General features: G+C 45.0%; 1 protein-coding gene across 1 annotated transcript in view; it reads right to left on the reverse strand.

Moving 5' to 3' along the window:
- Positions 1 to 20,970, reverse strand: part of CRACR2A (calcium release activated channel regulator 2A) — a 198,229-nt gene that overhangs the window by 50,102 nt on the left and 127,157 nt on the right. The window contains exons 6-7 of the mRNA XM_084859988.1: positions 7,523 to 7,613; positions 5,101 to 5,196 (exon numbers count right to left, since the gene is read on the reverse strand). Of these exons, the coding sequence (XP_084716114.1) occupies positions 5,101 to 5,196; positions 7,523 to 7,613 (187 nt within the window). The remainder of the gene's footprint in view (positions 1 to 5,100; positions 5,197 to 7,522; positions 7,614 to 20,970) is intronic.

Raw genomic sequence — 20,970 nt, forward strand, 5'->3', positions numbered from 1 at the left:
AATGTGGTCCCTATCTTCAAAAAGGGTAAAAAGGAGGAACCTGGGAACTACAGACCAGTCAGTCTGACATCAATCCCTGGGAAAATTATAAAGCAATCCATCTGTAAAGCACTCTGAAAACAATGCAGTGATGACTCAAAGCCAACATGAATTTGTCAAGAACAAATCCTGCCAGACAAATCTGATATCATTTTTTGATCCGGTAACCTCCCTTGTGGACTGTGGAGATGCTGTGGACAAAATATACCTCGACTTCAGCAAGCCTTTCGACAATGTGCCCCGTGCTGATCAATGGGATCTTCTCAAACTGGGGAGAGGTAACAAGCGGGGTACCACAGGACTCAGTCCTGGGCCCAGTGCTCTTCAACATTTGTATTAATGACTTGGAGGAGGAGGTGCAAGACATGCTGATCAAATTTGCAGATGACTCAAAATTGGGTGGGATAGCTAATACTTTGGAAGACAGAAACAAAATTCAAACTGATCTTGATAAACTGGAGCGCTGAGCAGAAAACAACAGAATTAAATTTAACAGGGATAAATGCCAAGTTCTGCACCTATGAAAAAGAAACCAAATGCACAGTTACAAGATGGGGGATACTTGGCTCAACAACACTACAAGTGAGAAGAATCTTGGAATTGTTGTCGATCACGAGCTGAATATGAGCCAACCATGTGATGTGGCTGCAAAAAAGGCCAATGCTGTTTTGGGCTGTATTAAGAGAAGCATTGCTTCCAAATCCTGGGAAGTACTAGTTCCCCTCTACTCAGCACTGGTTAGGCCTCATCTGGAGTACTGTGTCCAGTTCTGGGCACCACGCTTGAAGAAGGATGCAGACAAACTGGAGAGAGTTCAGAGGAGGGCAACAAGATGATCAGGGGACTGGAAACAAAGCCCTGTGAAGAGAGACAGAAAGAACTGGGCATGTTTAGCCCTGAGAAGACTGAGGGGAGAGATGATAGTGCTCTTAAAGTACTTGAAAAGTTGTCACAGAGAGGAAAGCCAGTATCTCTTCTCAATCATCCCAGAGTGCAGGACACGGAATAATGGGCTCAAGTTACAGGAAGCCAGATTCCGGCTGAACATCAGGAAAAATTTCCTGACTGTTAGAGCAATATGACAATGGAACCAATGACCTAGGGTGGTGGTGGGCTCTCCCACACTGGAGGCATTCAAGATGAGGCTGGGCAGCCATCTGTCAGGGATGCTCTGACTTAGATTCCTGCACTGAGCAGGGGGCTGGACTCAATGGACTTATAGGCACCTTCCAACCCTACTATTCTATGACTCTAACTCCCTGCTCAATGCAGGAATCCAAGTAAGAGCATCCCTGACAGATGGCTGTGTGTTCATCCCTCCACTTTAAATTCAGTATGATCCAGGCATTACTAGGGATGTGTAGTTCAGCTGACCGTGCCCTAGTTACCTAGTTACTTAGGTAACTAGAGTATATCACCTGCTTTTCAACACATCAAAGCTTTTCAGGCCTTCAGAATTGTCCTGCATTTCCTTTTCGCCAGTGGGAGTAATTAGCCTCAGTGATTATGCACTTCTCTGATGTTTGCACTACTTTTCTTCCCTAATGTTGTATTAAATCACTTCCCCAATGTTGTATGAAGACGCTTCTCTGATGCTGTGTAAGAGCTTTATCGCAATAGCAATCTGGTGAGGTCACGGGATCTCAGGAGCCTGTCATTGTGAGCAGGGAGAAAGTGCCCAGGGAAGGAGAAAGGGGTAGTGGTGGAAGCTATAACTCCCTGACAGTTTGCTGGAATGGGGCAAAATTGGGGGGAGCAGGATGCTCTCAGCGGGAGCCTTCAGATGCTGCACTCGAGAATCAGGGATTTTGGCTTCTTCATGCAAAAGGGGGGGAGCCTGGACAGGGCTGGGAAACAAGTCCTCTCATTGGCTGAGCAGCCCCTGCCAGGTTGATAACATTCCATCCTACTCCCCACATCCAGAAGTATGTTCCTTTCAAGTGCTGTGTGACCCGTAAAAGCTGGATTTTAAAGGTATGGTACACTCAGCTTTTCTTGCTTCCTGTGTCCCTAAAAAGCTGATTCCATGAAAATCTAGATAATACTCCAACATGCTTCTCATTCTGTTGTCGTGAAGATTCCCCCAGACTGAAACTGCGCTTTTACGTTCTTGGATAAATCAGGAGAGTCAGCAGCTGTGGGTTCTCTCATCCTTCCTCCTTCTTTCATTTGCCTCATCCCTCTCCACCTCACCTTGTTATAAAGAGCAAAGGGGAAACATAGCAGGCAGGGGAGAGGCAGGTGAAAGGATATGGGGAAAATTTAGTTGGAGAATTGCTATGTTGCCTCACTGGGAAATTTAAAGACATAGTATCTATCTTCAGGTTGCAACTTGGCAACCCTAGTTTGTTTAAAGCATAAGGGCCCTGCTAAAAATATGTTCTGACCTATGATTTGCTAGTTCAAAGCACATATGTATGGTGGCCTACCAGTAGCTTGATGAAGCTGCTGTGTTTGCTGCCTGCCTGATACTTGAAAAACAAGGGAGTTATAAATAACGAGGGAGTTATAAATCTAGGCTTGGATGTTGGGTTGCATTCTGACTGGTGGGTCACAGTTGTGAGGTTCTAAAGTAGGTGGTGATCCTTGTTTGGAGCGGTGTGTAGGAAATAAAGAGTTAAGAGAAGGGAGATTAGGCAAATCATGCAGTGTGATTGCCTAGAAAAGTAGGATTCAGAAGAAGCAAAGTTCTTTCCTTTTCTCAAGTCCACTGCATGAAGAAGCTCACATATAAGTAAGCTGCAGCAGATAAAAGCTGGGAACTTCTTGGGGCTTTCTTACCAATAAACACAGTGCACTCTTCCCGCTTGATGTCAAATATTACTAGAAAATCACTACTACGTCCACATCATAATGTGCACACATCAGAGGCCAACAGTTAGTTTGGGTGGGCAGGGAGATGTTCCCCCACTGACATAGCCCCCCAATATTGTTCCATCATAGCCCCCAGCAACTCTTGCAGATTATTTGTAGTGTTTAATGTTAACATGCAGCTCTCTCTTCTGAGAGAGTTGTCCAGTCTCTCTCTGGGGCAGTCTCATTAATGGCTAGTGTTTGCACATGCAAAGCAGCTTCTTTTGTTTTGCACTTGTGCAATGACTTCTATGTGTACACCCCAAATTATTGCAACTGAGCAGCAGGCACAGGTGGGAAGTCCAGGACGACTGCTCTGCCTGGTTACCATATATGGTCATGTTTGGTTCCTTGAGTAGGTCAGGATACTGAAGGTATTGTTTGAAAAATGAGCATCCAGGGAGGATGCCCACAACGAATTGGTGGAAGTTGAGATTTTAAAAATATGTTCTGGCACCTGTGTAGAGAAAGCAAATGAATGGCTATTCTTCTTTCATTCCCCTGAGGCAACAGAATGCAGGGGAGCACTTTTCAGTAAGCTCAGCAGCAACAGCACTGCAGCGGAGGCACACACTGAGCAGCAAACCTCACTTCACCTAGGGATGGCGGAGAATTTCTCCACGAATCTCCAGGAGGCTGAATGCCAACACATTTGGCCCCCCGAAATTGGTGGGGAAATTCTCCGCCCCCTGCCCCCCCCAGGATGGGACTTACCTCTGTCGAATGTCCCTCTCGGCGGCGGGTCCCGGCAGCGTTTCGGCGGTGTTTCGGTGGGGGCAGGGGCAGCGGCCGGTCTTCTGACCAGCTGCCGCTGCCGCCATTTCCCAGTAAAGTTAAAAACAAAAACAAAAACGTGATAGGCTACGTAATGATTTATGTAGCCTATCACGGCTAGATTTTCAAAGTCAGCCATGATAGGCTACGTAAATCTTTACATAGCCTATCACGGGTGACTTTGGAAAAAAAAAAAAGCACGTACACAAATGGCAGCGTTGCCCTTATTTTCACCGTTGCCCTTATTTTCGTTATTAAATAATAACGCCGTTATTAAATAGCGTTGCCCTTATTAAATAGCGTTGCCGTTATTAAATAGCGTTGCCCTTATTTTCACCGTAGTCTACGTAAATCTTTATGTAGACTACCCGTGCCCAAATAAGGAACGCAAATGGCGGCGCCCATGGGCACCGCCATTTGCATACGCGCTTTTTTTTCCCCCCAAAGTCAGCCATGATAGGCTATGTAAAGATTTACGTAGCCTATCACGGCTGACTTTGAAAATCTAGCCGTGATAGGCTATGTAAATCGTTACGTAGCCTATCACGTTTTTTTTTTTTCAATTTACTTTTTTATTTCGTGGCCGGGGAGACGGGGCGCTCCCCCCCAGCCTGAATTTTGGCGGCGAGGGATGGGGCACCTCCCCCCTGGCGTGAATTTCGGCCGGGAGGGGCGGGGCGCCTCTCCCCCCACCAAGAATTTCGGGGGGAGAAACGGAGCGCCTCCCCCCCACCGCGAAGCAAGCTGCGGGACCAGGTAAGGGACTTTCATCCATCCTTAACTTCACTTCCTACTTTATTGAATAGTGGTAGACCAACAGAGAGGGAGGGAGGGACAGACTGATTAAGTGTGTGGGGTGGGGGTGGGGCTGCCAGCATGGGAACCAGGCACCAGCCAGGTCATCAACTTTGGAATCCAGACACCAGAGTAGCCAGCAGGTAGGTATGTTTCTTAATTTTTGCCTATTTTTAAACTAGTTGCCTTGGCAATGGGACCGATCAAGGCCAAAACTCCCTTACCACTTTTTTCTCCCATTGCTTCCAGTTAGTTTGCTATTTTAAAGCAATTGGGTCTTGCTCTGGAACAGACAAATGTGGATTCCAAACACTGATTTTGTATGTTGCTGTGTGGATCTCCCTGACCTCCAACCCTCTACTTTTCAGGCATTATCTTAAGGTTAGTTTGCCTCAGTTTCCCTTTCTGAGAAATGGGTTGCTGCTACAGAACAGAGAAATGGGGCTCGAAAGGATATGTCTTGTGGATATCAGCCATGACCTCTGTCAAGTGACTTGCTTCTTTGGGTCAAGTTTACCTCTGTGTGAAATGGATTATAGCTGCCTGCTTACAGTATCTCTTAGGCTCCACCAACCATTAGCTGTCCTGCCCTCCGTCTCATCAACCCCAATGGGCACCAGCTGCCACCAGTTCACATACCCATTTCTGTTTCTGTGCCAGTTGCTCCAGTTCCTGCTCTTTTGCTACAAGTTTATGTTCCAGATCCTGACTTCGGGTCTGAAACCTCTCAGTGTCCTGAAAAATTAAAGATAACCATAAAGAACAGAAGGAAATTAACTAACAAGCCTAGTCAGGTGGTCAGAACAGGAATAGCAATATATTAATTAATTAATTTTATATTCTGCTTTTCTGCCAAAAATTACACTTGAGATGGCTAACAGTACTAAAATTCAAATAAAAACAAATACAATTAAAACATAAAAACAGATTAAAAACACAATTAAAACACATCAATAAAAAGAAATAACAACACTCAGCCAATTAAAAACCTCTTCAACAGCAACCCAGCTTACATGACGAAGGTTGGCCTGAATAAAATTAGCGAAACAAGGAGGCAACTTTCTGTTTAGCAATGCAGACAAACACCACCAAAAAGTAAGGTGATGGTGAATTTCCTCTCTCAAAAATGTGTAAGATCTAGCTAATGGCGCTGCTGGAACAACTGCTTATCCAGATGGGATAGACTGGCTATTTGGATTCCAGTCTAGCTGGGACACCTGTTGCAAAATCCTTGGAAATCTGCCAGCTGCAGTGAACTTTGTTTCAAGTAACAAAAGAAGACATTCCAAAAGCCCTTGGGAAAACTGCATTTTCCAAGGGCAGTTGCGGCCCACACAGTGTGTTGGCCAGAGAGAAGGAGAAACCTGCTGCTGTGTCAAGGAAGTGCACATTAAAGGAAAGGGGGTGGATTGGGGGTTGGGTGAATAGAATGGAAAGAGATTGGATTCAGAGGCAGAAATGGGGCATGGAAGCTTACAGCAGGTAGGTCACACCAAACTCAGACTGGCCGACTTATTGGGAAAGGCTCAACTTATTTCTGAGCCAATCAGATATGAGCCAGGGACTCACCCATCACTTCTGGGGTCATTCTGTTCTCCAGACAGCTATCTGGGCACCACTTGGATTGAAAGTGTACTTTGCGTATTTTGCGGCACAGACATCTTCATGAATGGCCAAGCCCCATAATAAGGGTTTCGCAGTTAGAGCTTTACAGCAAAATTACATATAAAACCTGTATGTAAATGTATTTTACATACTAAATCCAAAAGAGATATGTAACACAGTGTGATATTCCTCTGTTAGGTTTTTAGAAAAAAAATTATGAGTGAAAATGTGAACACATTCTTCACCATGTCTTGATGAAAATTTGGTAAAACTGCCAGGAGCTTGATTAACTTGTTTAATAGGAAGGAATAACGTATGAGGTGGGATAGACAGAGACAGTGAAGTGGAATTGCCTGTGTGTGTAAGAGTATGAACAAAGGATGTGTGCATGTACGAGAGTGTTGGGTTGCTTCACTTTGCATTGGTTTATTTTGCCATCCATCTCCCTCTAGGGACGTTCAGATGTTATCTAATTCATTTCGCGTGTCTTCCATTGATTGTATGGAGTTTCCACTCTGTTGTTCGCAAACCCACGCAAACAGATTTTTCCCTGCCTTGAAAATTATGTAAATAAATCCATAGAGAAGAATGCAAATTTCATAGCAAGTTAAGGAAATATGGAATTTACGTAACAATTTACATGTTTTTCATAATATTTTGCATATTTTTCTTGGCGCCACTTTTTGCCATCTTTTAGTGTGCCGAGGCCATGTTTTCTCTGATAGGGGCTGTGCAAAAAATGGGTCAGAGAGCTGAGTGTTTTGGGAGCCCTGAAAGTATTTTACACATGCTGGCTGTTCCCCCTAGTAATATGATATGACAACAGTGCTGGCCCAAGACATTTTGCTGCCTGAGGTGAAGAACAAGATCGCACCGTCTGCCATTCCATGTACAAAAGCCGACTGGAGTAACAGTTGGTTCTTCCTTCTTCATTGGCTATGGGACAGCATCTTTCACCACACCAGAAGGCTAGCTTAGGGGGTGTAGGGCAGGCTATGCAGAACATAGCTCTCTCCTCCAACACCTTACTGACATCTCACAGTATCTGCCCCCTGAGGTGATTGCTGCATTCTGCCTAATGACAGAGCCTGCCCTGGGAACAGTGAACTTTGGGACATCTCTTGAAGTGTCTGATATTGTGCTTCCACTTATGTTCAACCTGTAAACAAACAGAAAAATTACAAAATGCCATAAGCCTCTTGTGACTTCATTCCAAAGGAGACCAAACCCAGCTAAGTGCTGCAGCCATGAAATTCATTGCTTCGAGATTTGGGAATGTGTAGCGCTATGGTCTTTGGTGTGTGAGTGAATTTGTAAGAACCTTAACTCTCTTCTTAAACCAAAGGGATTTCTGATCCTGTAGTTTGTATTATTATTAGAGCATGGGAAAAGCTCTGAATAATTCCATGGTGAAATGTTTCAAATAAGGGAGGATCCATACTAATGGGATACTTGCCTTCAAGAGGAATTTTTCTTTCTCAGTTTTGATCTGCTGTTCCATTTCTTCATAGAGGTGCTGAATTTCTTCATCATAAGCAGCAATTTTCCTAGTCAGAAAGAGATAAGTACATTGAATTAAATAATTTTTGTAGCACTAGCAAAAACTAGGACTCAAATACAAGGAGCTAGTCTCCTATTTGTGTGTGTGTGTGTGTGTGTGTGTGTGTGTGTGTGTTTAGGGGAAGGATTTCTCAGAAGTAAGGTTATCACACATCACATTCTGTCCCTCATGGAATAACAGCAATTCACCTTCCAACAGCCCTGTTGGCTCTACTTGGAACCATTCTAGTGCAGGGGTGGGCAACTTGTGGCCCTCCAGATATTTTGACAACTCCCAACTGCCCTCAGTATTGAGCATGTTGGACAGGGATGATGGGAGCTGTAGGCCAAAACACCTGGAGGGCCACAAGTTGCCTGCCCCGATCTAGGGGTTCAGACATTGGGATAGACTCTGCTCCACCCAGCAGGAGACAGAATCTTTTTTTAACTGATGAGGACTAGCCTGAGGGGCTCTACTAGGAGATACTTCCCACTTCCTCCTTGAGGCAAATTTTTCTCCTGCCTCATAGAATCATAGAGTTGGAAGGGGCCTACAAGACCATCGAGTCCAACCCCCTGCTCAATGTAGGAATCCAAATCAGAGCATCCCTGACAGATGGCTACCCAGCCTCATCTTGAATGCCTCCAATGTGGGAGAGCCCACTACCTCTCTAGGTAATTGGTTCCATTGTCATATTGCTCTAACAGTCAGGACGTTTTTCCTGATGTTCAGCCGGAATCTTGCTTCCTGTAACTTGAGCCCATTATTCCGTGTCCTGCACTCTGGGATGATGGAGAAGAGATGCTGGCCTTCCTCTCTGACAACCTTTCAAGTAATTGAAGAGTGCTATCCTATCTCCCCTCAGTCTTCTCTTCTCAAGGCTAAACATGCCCACTTCTTTCCGTCTCCCTTTTTTCAGCGAGAAAATGAGTCCAAGATGGGTGGGAGTTTTAAAAAAGGAAATTCTGAAGGCACAATTACAAACAATTCCAACAAGAAGAAAAGGTGGAAGACAACAGGACACATATAGGAAGTGGAAAGAAGGCCAAGTAACAAAGGAAGAGTACAGGCAGGTAGCACAGAATTGCAGGGATGGCGTCAGGAAGGCTAAAGCTGAGAACGAGCTGAAGTTAGCGAGGGATGCTAAAAGCAACAAAAAGGCTTTCTTCAGCTATATGCATAGTAAAAGACAGAGGAAAGAAACGGTTGTTCAGCTATTAAATAAGGATGGCAAAATGATAATAGATGACAAAGAAAAGGCAGAGGTGCTCAATTCCTACTTTGGCTCAGTCTTCTCCCAAAAGAGGGTCTATGACCCCTCTGGCAAAGGCAAAATACAGGCTGAAGGGGTAGGATTGCAGCTTGAGATCGATAGGGATATGGTCAAGGAACACCTAATTACGTTGAATGAGTTCAAATCTCCAGGGCCAGATGAACTGCACCCTAGAGTAATAAAGGAACTGGCAGAAGAACGCTCAAAACCGCTGTCTATTCTCTTTGAGAAATCATGGAGGACGGGTGAAGTGCCCGATGGCTGGAGGAGGGCTAATGTTGTCCCTATCTTCAAAAAGGGTAAAAAGGAGGAACCTGGGAACTACAGACCAGTCAGTCTGACATCAATCCCTGGGAACATTGTGGAGCAGATGATAAAGCAATCGACAGATGGACAGCCATCTGTCAGGGATGCTCTGACTTGGATTCCTGCACTGATCAGGGGGTTGGACTCGATGGCCTTGTAGGCCCCTTCCAACCCTACTATTCTATGATTCTATGATCTGTAAGCACCTTGAAAACAATGCAGTGATGACTTGAAGCCAGCATGGATTTGTCAAGAACAAGTCCTGCCAGACTAATCTGATCTAATTTTTTCATCGAGTCACCTCCCTTGTGGACCGTGGGAATGCTGTAGACATAATAGACCTTGACTTCAGCAAAGCTTTCACCAAAGTGCCCCATGATCTCCTGATGAGCAAACTAGCTCAAAGTGAGCTAGATGAAACAACGATCTGGTGGATCCACAGTTGGTACAGAATCGGACTCAAAGAGTGCTTATCAATGGAACCTTCTCCAACTGGGGAGAGGTAATGAGTGGGGTACCGCAGGACTCAGTCCTGGCCCCAGTGCTCTTCAACATTTGTATTAATGACTTGGAGGAGGAGGTGCAGGGAATGCTAATCAAATTTGCAGATGACTCAGAATTGGGTGGGATAGCTAATACTTTCGAAGACAGAAACAAAATTCAAAGTGCTCTTGATAGACTGGAGCGCTGGGCAGAAAATAACAGAATGACATTTAAAAGGGATAAATGCCAGGTTCTTCCCCCAGGAAAAAGAAACCAAATGCACAGTCACAAGATGGGGGATACGTGGCTCAACAACACTACAAGCGAGAAGGATCTGGGAATTGTTGTCGATCACAAGCTGAATATGAGCCAACAACGTGATGTGGCTGCAAAAAAGGCAAATGCTCTTTTGGGCTGCATTAATAGAAGCATAGCTTCCAAATCCCAGGAAGTACTAGTTCCCCTCTACTCAGCACTGGTTAGGCCTCATCTGGAGTACTGTGTCCAGTTCTGGGCACCACACTTTAAGAAGGATGCAGACAAACTGGAGAGGGTTCAGAGGAGGGCAACGAAGACGACCAGGGGACTGGAAACAAAGCCCTATGTGGAGAGACGGAAAGAATTGGGCACGTTTATCCTTGAGAAGAGAAGACTGAGGGGAGAGATGATAGCACTCTTCAAGTACTTGAAAGGTTGTCACAGAGAGAAAGGCCAGGATCTCTTCTTGATCATCCCAGAGTGCAGGACACGGAATCATGGGCTCAAGTTACAGGAAGCCAGATTCCGGCTGAACATCGGGAAAAACGTCCTGACTGTTAGAGCAATACGACAATGGAACCAATGACCTAGGGAGGTGGTGGGCTCTCCCACACTGGAGGCATTCAAGACGAGGCTGGACAGCCATCTGTCAGGGGTGCTCTGACTTGGATTCCTGCATTGAGCAGCGGGTTGGACTCGATGGCCTTGTAGGCCCCTTCCAACCCTACTATTCTCTGATTCTATGAAATCCATGTCGGCTGCAAGTAATCACTGCATTGTTTGGAGTAATCACTGCCTCCTCAGTGTTTGGAAGAAGATTGTTTGTTGGGTCTGCCCCTTAGCACAGATTGGAAGGAAGACAAAACAAAGACAAAGGCAACCTAAGCAGAAAAGAGGTACTTACCTCAAGGGGTTCCCAAGCTGCCTAAGTGTTGGTCTTGCTCCTTTTGGGTCCCCCACCAATGCCCTTTCAGGTCTAGAAGGGATCAAGGGCATTTCCCCTTTCCTCCCACCCACCTGGTCTTTGAACTTATCAGTCACTGGAGTTCGGATTTGACTCAGATTGTTTACTGGGGTGATTGAAACGGTGCTTCCGTCAGTGATTTGCAGCTGCTTCTTCACCTCTGCACCAAATGTTCAGTCTTGCAGTACTCCTGCACCATGCAGGATGACTGCAACAGCTTCTTAATATGCCAGCCTCGTGTGTGTGTGTGTGTGTGTGTGTGTGTATATGTTTATGAGAGAGAGGGAGAGAGAGAGAAATGTTTTTTTGCTTCCTAGAGGAGTGAGCAATGGCTACCTCTTCCCACCTTTTGCTTTCACTCTTCCCCTTTGCTTTTGAGCTCTATGATGTGTTTGGGGAGGAAAGGGGTTCCTGCTCCCCCTTCTCCAGTGTCTGGGGCGGGGGTATCCATCACAATGGAAGGAGAAGAGAAAGGAGGATTACCTGGATTTTTTCAAGGGATCGGCTTTGGTGTGCTTTGGTCTGCACAGGGCTCCACGAGTGAGTGCACAACACCAGTATAAGTCGCTTCACATAACTTACTTCTGGGTGGGAGTGGGGGGTTGGAGTGAACATCATCTGACTGGCAGGGGCTGCTCAACCAATAAGAGAGCCACCCCCCCATCCACGCTCTCCCCGCTTTCTCCTTTGATAAAATCACTTTCCTTCCACCCCCCGCATTACTCACTCCCTTAAAGCAACAATCACTCCAAGAACAAATGTTCTCTCTGCCTTGAACCTGCTGAAGCTCGAACAATATCCTTCTCCCCCCCCCCCCGCCCTCCTGGTATTATTTTCTTCCTTAAAACAACAAAGGACACAGCGTCCTCCCTGCTATGTTGTGATCAATTGACGCTTCGACACTGAGGCTCCTAAATGCATTATTTCAGTTCATGGGAATCTCAGTCACTTTGGGAGTGTGCATTTCGGAAACAAGCCTCATTGACCACAATGGGAATTACTTCTGAGTAGACACACTTATGTTTGTGCTGCAAAAGGCAGGGATGGGGAAAAAAGGGATGGGAAACCAGCCCCCTTTCTTACTCAATGCTGCACAAGTTCAGGTGGCCGAAGGTGGAGGTAATTAGTCCGAATGTCAATAAACCAAACAATGGAGAGTCACAGCTTTGAGAAAGCATTTTACAGCCTTTAAGGGAATTTAAAATGCTTTAAAATGTGCTGTTTAAATCTGCTTTAAAATGTGCTGTTTCAATTGGGGGGATCTCTGTAAATTTTGATGTGTGCATTCAGGCGACAAGCCTCATTGATCACAATGGAAGTTACTTCTGAATAGACACTAATTGGTTTGTGCTGGGAAACACAGGGACAGGAAACACCCCTTAATCGGGGTCATGGTGAAAGGCACACCTCTGGGCAGGGCTAACACACCTGAGGTCAATGCAGGGGTTGAGGCACACAACAACTATACCACCAAGAACCTGACTTGAGGAAAAGAATTGGACTTTAAGCAGTCTCAGGCAATCCGGTTTTTCCATGATAAGCTCTGGGGCAGCTACTGGATGGCCACGATGTCATGTATCCCTAACAACCTCCACACACAGCCAGCTTGGAGTAAATCACTCATGGAGACACCCCCCAGGGCTAAAGACACCCAGTGTTTGCTATTCATGGGCTGTTTAGTATTAAGTTTCTTAGTTTGAGAAAAGCCAGAGTTTGCTCACTTGTTGTAGACACAAATTGCGGGGTGTTTGTTTAAGAACGAGCAGACACAGGACTGAAGTGGAAAATAAAAGTAACACCAGAGCAGTCTAAGGGTGGAGATTTAGTAACACCCTTATATTATGAAGTCTTAAAATTTAATTTTATCTTTTTCATTGCTACATTTGGGAATTAACTGCTTTGACTTGGCAGGCAGCGGAGATCTGTGCTCCCCCTGCAGGACTTGGGAAAATGAAAGCCCCCACCCCCCATGTGCTTTTCTGTTGTCTAACCGCACTCGTATTACAATGGTTTTAGGGGATCTCATGGATCCTAAGGGGGAAAAGCTTTTTTAAAAGGCTGTCTTTCAGGGACATCGTTATAAGAGGCCCACCTGGGCATGGGCCCAGATCTTTTTTTGAGCTGTGCCCTAGATCTTTTGAGCTGTCCTAATTGCCATTTTTTTTACATTTTCCCATTGACTTGCATTGGAAAACAAAAATGGCCATAACTTTTTGAGTTTGTATGATAAATACATGACATTTGGAGGTTTGGTAGCCCCCATGCAGCTGAGTGAATATGCCAAATTTCAGGCAGGTCCAGTGGGTTTTGTGCTAGCCACAGGGAAAATTTGCTTTTTCCAAGAAAATCTGTCAAAGTAAGGAGCTATATTTTTTTTGTGCTTCCACATAAATTCATGGAATTTGGAGACCTGGCAGGCCCTATGGAGCTGACTGAACCTGCCAAATTTTAGACAGCTAGGTCCAGTGGCTTTTGCGCTAGCCACGCATAAAGTTTCTTTTTCTCAAAGTCTAAAACAAAAAGTAAAAACTGTCAAGCCACCCAGGGGATTAGAGATCCTAATCAGAAGGTGTTTTACATGACCGTTAGGAGGTCACTATCCTTAATCTCTGGTATAGGTTTTTTTTTTTGAGGTGCAAAAAACTTCTCTCCCCCTACTTTTCTGCTCTGTCATGCCCACTCATGGGAACTTGCCTGCAATGAAATTTTGAAGAGGGAGAAGGAAGGGAAGAAAGAGCTCCATGTGAAATACTGGTATCTGATTTTACTGCCCCAAACTGGAACCTTTGGTTTCTGCAGAAGTTTAGTAGCTTCAGTACAGCAAAGGATCCAATCAGCCTCCACAAATTTCTTTCTCCTCCTTCACTTTAATTTCTCCTAAATAGCTGTAGGACTCAAATAATCCCAAAGGGAGGGTTAGGACTATGTGGCGTCATGACTGAGAAACTGCTGGGGCTTTCAAATAGGTTCTACAGTTTTAAAAAAGCTAGAAAAAGCCCTCAGCCACCTCACCTCATAAAGTTCATTTAAGTATGTGCAATCCTCACAAACCCTCCACAACCTCCTAAATTCTTCTGAAGTACTACCTCTCTGAAAGAAGCCACTTGGCTTAGGGAATTCTCTCTACCCCCCACCCCCACTGCATTTCCAGTCACCATTCTTCTTTTCTTCTTCTCTCCCCTATCCTGTTCTTTCTCTTCTTTATTCCACCCAGAGCATGGGGAATTCGTAAAGAGAATTCTCTTTGGCGGGCAAGAGAAGTTCTGAACTGTATTTGACTTTATACAAACAGACAAGGGGGTTGGTTTTTCTCCTCCTCACTCAAGCCTTTGAGAAGAGTGGGTTCACATGGTCACAGAGAAACAAATCTGGGGCTGTTTTGTTTGTCAGTTGCCATTATCCAGCAATAGGAAGGGCTGTAGCTAAGTGGCAGAGCACATGCTTGGCATGCAGAAGGTCCCAGGTTCAGTCCTCAGCATCTCCAGGTATGGCTAGGAAAGAATCCTGCCTGAAACTTTGGAGAGCTGCTGCTGCCAGACAGTGTCAACAATTCTGCGCTAGACAGACCCAGAGTCTGACTCAGTATAAGGCAGTTTCCTATGTTCCTATGAACAGAAAGCTTTAATTTAAAAAATAGGAATTTGGAATTTGTTTTTTAAGTGGAGGGGAGATAAATATTGCTAATTTATGCAATCCTATGTATGCCTACTCAGAAGCCCCATTATGTTTAATGAGGCTTACCTTCAAGAAACTGTGCATAGGATTCCAGCACAAGTTACTTTTGCAGGGAGGTTTGCACTTTGATGTTGTGGATGTTTACTCAGAAATAAGTCCTGAGTTGTGAGCATAGTACTGCAAGCTTAATATAGTGCCTACCCAATTCCACCTAATGAATTGACTACTCTTTCAGCTCAGTCTTATGCATGTTTTGTCATTTGTGGGTTTGGGGTTTTTTTGCATGAACTCTAGCTTCATTTTTCCAAACATTGACACAGGTTTGGTGCTGAGCTGAAGTGGTCCGACTACAAATTGGCCAGAGCAGAAGCGGGATGTTTTCCAAAACACTAAATCAGGGTCTGAGTTGAAGGGGGGGGGGGGTCAGTGCACACTTCTTATGTATGTATGTAATCTATACACACACACAAGCATACCGCATGCACACACCACACACACATACACACATTAGACGTGCGTGTAGACTTGGATATATATATATATATATATATATATCCGCAAATTTTTGTTATGGCCCTGTACCCCAGATCTTTTAAGAACCTAGCAATGCCCCTGTTGTCTTTTCTAAGACGAAGAGGAGAGAATCTGCTGTTTCCACATAATCCTGTTCTGTCTCCAAAGCTCAACAGACCTGTATTGATAAAATAACTCTGCAACTATCTAATGAGAAAACCTTCATACTGCCAGTTCCTCCACTCCTTTGCCTACTATCACTGGAGCTTCCCTTTCAATCTCAAGGCATGTAGATGCTTCTGAATATAAGGCAGGATCTAGCTTTGCCCCTCCCTGGGAGGCCAGACCACCCTACTCTAACCAATCGGCCAGCTTAAAACAGGACAGTTTCTATTTGTGGCAAAGGGCATTGTAGCTGACATAGTAATAAGGTATAAAAGAAGGCTTTTTACTATGGCCATGGTCACTCCCAGCACGGAGTAACCTTTGCTAGCAGAAAGCTGTATTGGTATTGCCTGCACTACGTTTTGTTATATTTTCATTTCCTGTTTTAAACTTTGTCAACAAGTACCAAGGTACCATTTTCTTTCTATATTGTCTTAAATATATTTCTTTGTGTTTATAAATGTTTTAAAAATTATAAATGTAAATTATTTATTAGTTACATTTAAATCCCATCTTTCCTCCAAGAAGGCCAAGTGTGGCTGAGTGGGGACTAGAACCTGGATCTCCCAAGTCCCAGTCCAACACTCAAACCACTACACCACACTGGTTCTCTTTAACTTAATCTAAATATATAAGCATCTATTTATAAAGTAACTATGTTGCCTATTTGACTCTGTGTGTCCTAATACCAAGGCAAATCACATCTCTGAACTCAAGGCAGATATAGACAGGAAGTAAGGGCCTGTCAAACATGAGCAAAGTGATTTAATTAACTGGGACATTATAAATTGTACTCCTTACACACTGTTGGACCTCTAAGTCTCGGGGCTTCTCATTTGGCAGCTTTGGCAGCTATTCTTCCTGTTGCCAGGTTTGTCAGCAGACTTAGATGACTTAAAGACCTATCAAGCCCTTTTGCCCATCCTAAAGTTATGTTCCTACATTTTGGAAGACTTTCTGGTTCTCCTTCCAGATTAAGGTGTTTCAAAAGGCCAAACGGATACCCTATCCTGGTTGTCTCCTTTAATCCAGACAGGAAGCTGGCATCAACACTTTGCCCCAGTCTGGACTTCACCTCCTTGAACCTCTGGGTCTGGGAGATGATTCATTTTGAATACTACCTAGAATTCCAGAAATGCCTTGAGTCAGATTCCAAGTCTCCCTTCTCCATGTAGTTCCAGACCAGAAAATATGCATGCTTGAAGCCATTTACAAAGCGCTTCAAATTGGAGGTACAGATCCTGTTCCCAACTGTCTTAAAGAAAAGAGGTCTCCACCCTTGCTGGTTTTTTGGTTCTCAAGTGGTACAAAAAAGCCAGAGTGGTTCTATACCTCTTGAGAATGAACAGAGTTCTCAGAGTCTGCCACTTGGAGGTGGAGTTTCTTACTTCATTCTCCTGACTGTGGCTCCTGCCAAATTCCTTTCATCCTTCAACCTCACAGATGTCTATCTGCACATTCCCTTCTGATCAGCTCACTGCAGTTTCCTGTGATTTACTTACAATATTTATAGTGTACTCTACCCTGTAGGCTAGCCGCAATGTCCAGAACCTTCACCAAGGTCATTGCAGACTTCAGGGTAAGAGGCACACAAGCTCATCCTTACCTGGATAATACCTTCCAAGGAAGTGTAGAGACAGATAGTTCTGGCAATAGTATATCTGTAGAGCAGAGCTTCATCAGCAATTGAGACTAATCCATCTTCATCCCACCTGCTATTTACATCATCTAGTGGTGATCATTGAGACAGGGTGGGAGAAAATGTTTTTTTCTTTGGAGCAGACTAGAAATCTAAATACCATATTCATTCTGGTGATGAGGGACCTCTCGGAGCACCTCCTTTTTTCTCTCTGGATTGCTGGGCATACTAAGATATTTAAGGCTTAATTGTATTTAATTGTTGTGAACTGCTCAGAGAGCTTCAGCTATTGGGCAGTATAGAAATGCAATAAATAAATAAGGAAGGAAGGAAGGAAGGAAGGAAGGAAGGAAGGAAGGAAGGAAGGAAGGTTGGTTGAGAGCCTTCCTTCTGTGGTGGCCATAGTCCAAATGCTTTGAGTATGGAGTTCTTCTGTTGGAACCAACCAGTCCAGGATGGGGAGCCTGGTGCAACAATGCTCATGGTTTTTGCTCCCCTCTTGAGACTAATCTTGGTATCTGTATTCATGAAGACCCTTCTGTCTGGCATGCAGTCACTTCCACACATTTCTCAAGGGGAAACATATCACGATTCATGCCAATAGCAACTCAGTCCTGTCATTACTTCAGGGAGCAGGGTGGTGCCAGGTCACTAGAACTTTGCAAAAAGGCTACACTGTTCTTCAGGTGGACAGTACAGCAAATCTCATATGTTAAGGCCCTGAGTATCAGGGAAGAGGACAACTTCCAAGCCAACTGGCTGAGCAGACAGCATTTTAACCTCAGATAATAGGCTCTGCATGTGTTGGCTTATACTCAGATTTTTCAACGAGTCAGCACTCTGGCATGGGATGTCTTTTCAGCCCTACGCACTGAGACATTTGATCTCGTCTGAACTCAGAAGCTAAGCAGGGTCAGCTCTGGTTAGTTCTTGGATGGGAGACTGCCTGGGAATCAGGCTTCCTGCACTGAGCAGGGGAGTGGACTCAATGGTCTTGTAGGCCCCTTCCAACCCTATGATTCTATGATTTCACCTTCCAATGCAAAGACCAGCATCTATTCTCTAGGACTAGGAGTCAATAATCATGCAGCACTGATGCCCTCAAATGATTCTGGTCAAAGGAGCTTGGGGATGCCTTCCCCTCCTTTCTACTTCTGTTCAGAAGCTTAATCAGAATCCAAGCAGAATGGGCAATCATGCCCATGGCTCTTCAGTGGCCAAGATGTGTATTGTCTGCCATTCTTATTGGACTTCAGGCCTGCTAAATTGTACAGTTCACCCAGTCTTCCTCTACCCCAAGTGCAGCCTGCTCCAACTCTCACGTGGAAGTTGAGAGGACAGGACTAGGAGGCTCCTTCTAGACTGCATTACACACTCTTGGCAGCCCAAAGGGACTCTAGTAATAGGGTGTACTGGAACACTTGTACACATTTCATCCTGTGGTGGCAGGACAGATAACTCCATCCACTGTTATCCTCAGTTGCAGCTATTCTGGAGTTTCTACATGATGATCTTGGGGGAAGTTTGAAGCCTAACTCCTTCCACAGGTAGGGTTCAGTTTTAGCCATATTAAATAGAATCCTGTTAGGGTCTCACCCATCCATTAGGCACATTTTAAGGGCAACACAAAATGTTTGCTCTGTTAACTATGAACCTCACAAATGATCTCCTTCAAACATATTGCCAAAGTTTCGTGCCAGTTTTGTGCTGCTTTGTGCCACAAATCCAGAGTTTTGTGTTGCCACCCACAACTGTGTACTGAGACATCAAATGCAGTTTTGCAGTTAACACACAAAAAAGCCAACATTTTGTGCCACAAATCCCACCATGGCTGCATCAGGAGGAAAGCTTTCGCTGTTGCTAGTGGGAATTTCCCTCCCAATGCCAATAGCAGCTGCCTGGGGAGGATCTGGATCAAGACCATGATGGTGGTAAAGTGTTAAATCCCCCTCCCCATTGTCCCACTCGCAATCCCCCCCCCCTTGGTGCAAGCTATTCACTTCAGTAGCAGCTTTTGTATCTCTAAAGTAAAATTGGCTGCAGCAGACAGATGGGAAGCAGGGCTCACTGCAACAGCTCATTTCACTCCTTCTTTTCCTGAGCTATTTCCATTCAAGCATCTCAAAAGCCTGGTACCGTGCAATGAGTTGAAAAGGAGAGATGTGAAAATACCCAGAGGCACCATCATCATTCCAAAATCCACACCTGTGTAATACCTTTACTAGGCCAACCAAAAATGTGCAAGCTTTTGAGATCTCTAGATCTCTTTGTCATGCAAGATGTAACAAAAAGCAGATGGGGAGGATAGGGGGGCAGGCATAGGGGAGAAAATGTGGACTTGATGGTGAAGTCACAGTGGGCCAATCTACAGTGCACCTTCCATCGCAACAATTTGGTGTCCTGTCGGGTTAAACGCTCTCGCATCAAAACGTGATTATCCACACTCAGCCATTTTCCCTGTTTCGGTGCTTCATTGAATGTGCGAGCTTGGTTCACACTCGAGCACTGTGCTGTTTTCCTGCTCTTAAAGACGGCGGCTCTCATTGGAGGATCAGAAACTCTTCCTGTTTCTGCTGATTCTACGCCCACCATGCAGCACAGGAGAGGCTTCTCGTTTTCCGCATGTTTTCCTGGCCTTGGGGAAAACGACCAGCTTGTCCCTTGCTGCCGCCACTGCAGCAGGTGGGGGTGGAGGGGAGAAGGAGGCACCTATCCTCTTCTCCCCGCCCCCGCTGGAGGCCAGGGCAAGTGGCTGGGGGGTGTCTGCCAATGCTCTTTTCCCTGTGCCAGCTCTTGACAGCACCCAGTGGTGGCACCCAGCACTCGCATTGGGGAGGGGGGGCTGCTGGCATCTTCGAAGATTCGAAGCTTCATGTCGGCCCGGTCAGTAGTTGGATGGGCGACCGCCTGGGAATCAGGCTTCCTGCATTGAGCAGGGGATTGTTCCATCCCTTCAAATGAGACTAAGTTTTACCCCCTTCTATCCCCCACTTCAGCTTTTTTTTTTTTTTTTAATTAAGGCATTATCTTCGAAGAATCGTGGCTTCTCCACAATTTTTTTTTCCTAATTCAGGCATGATCTTTGAAGATTCGAAGATGTGAAGCTGGCTGGAGCATGCTGAGAATGGTAGGTCTTTTCCCTGTCTAAATGTGCATAGGATCGTGCCCTTAATTGAAATTATTGTTACCCCACAGAAAGGAATATTTTTTTAAAAAATGTGTGTCATTTTTCAGCCAAGGCAATTATTCTAGCCATTAGATAAATTTCTCTCTCTCGCTCTCTCACTCTCATCCAAGCCTCATATTCCAGATAACAGTAAAAAAAATAGTCTTTTAGTAGTCATTCCAAGCAAAGCAATTCAAATTAATTACTGAAACCCTAACATAAAGTCCCCCCCTGCCCAATTACCAAGACAATAAAAATGCATGACGTTTCAGCTGAGGCTATAAGAGCCTTGATAAGAAAAGCACATAGCAACAAGGAACCTCCCCCTGGCCTTCCCCACCCCCTTTAAAGCAAGTTCAGAAGAACTTACTGGTGGCACTATGTAGGTAGGATTGTGCTGGCCTCCAGCCACTGGCTCCAAATACCACTGACACAAACTGTCTCTCTCTCGGCACTCAGGGCCAAACTAAACATTCTACCAATGGCAGCATCTGGAAAGGACCATGGCACTCAAGGAGGAGAGGATTAAACCTTCCCCATGCCTTTCCCCCTGAAACTCCACCCACTCATCACCCACAGGGATGGGGAGGGTGTTAAAAGATGAAAAATGAATTTTGGGATGAAAATGGGTGGGGGGGATTTACTCCTTCTCTCTTGTAGCACCATGGTCCTGATCTGGATTGGGACAGCACATACTTGCACGAGAGTAAAGCAAAATAGCTGCTTCAGATGCACCTAAGCCATTCATAGAATGTATACTTTGGCCCTCAGTACAAGTATTAATATTGAATTCAGAACAGTGTCAGAGAGAAATTAAAGAAACAGAGAGACAGATTGACTAGGTTCATGGGGTAAAAGACGCCATCGTGGCTTCTCCCCCCCTCCACTGCACGCACGTACTGCACATGTGACTGCGATTTGC

The sequence above is a fragment of the Heloderma suspectum genome, chromosome 5 (assembly GCF_057233095.1).
Source record: "Heloderma suspectum isolate Gila_16-S chromosome 5, 16-S_ref, whole genome shotgun sequence".
NCBI classification, from domain to species: Eukaryota; Metazoa; Chordata; class Lepidosauria; order Squamata; family Helodermatidae; genus Heloderma; species Heloderma suspectum.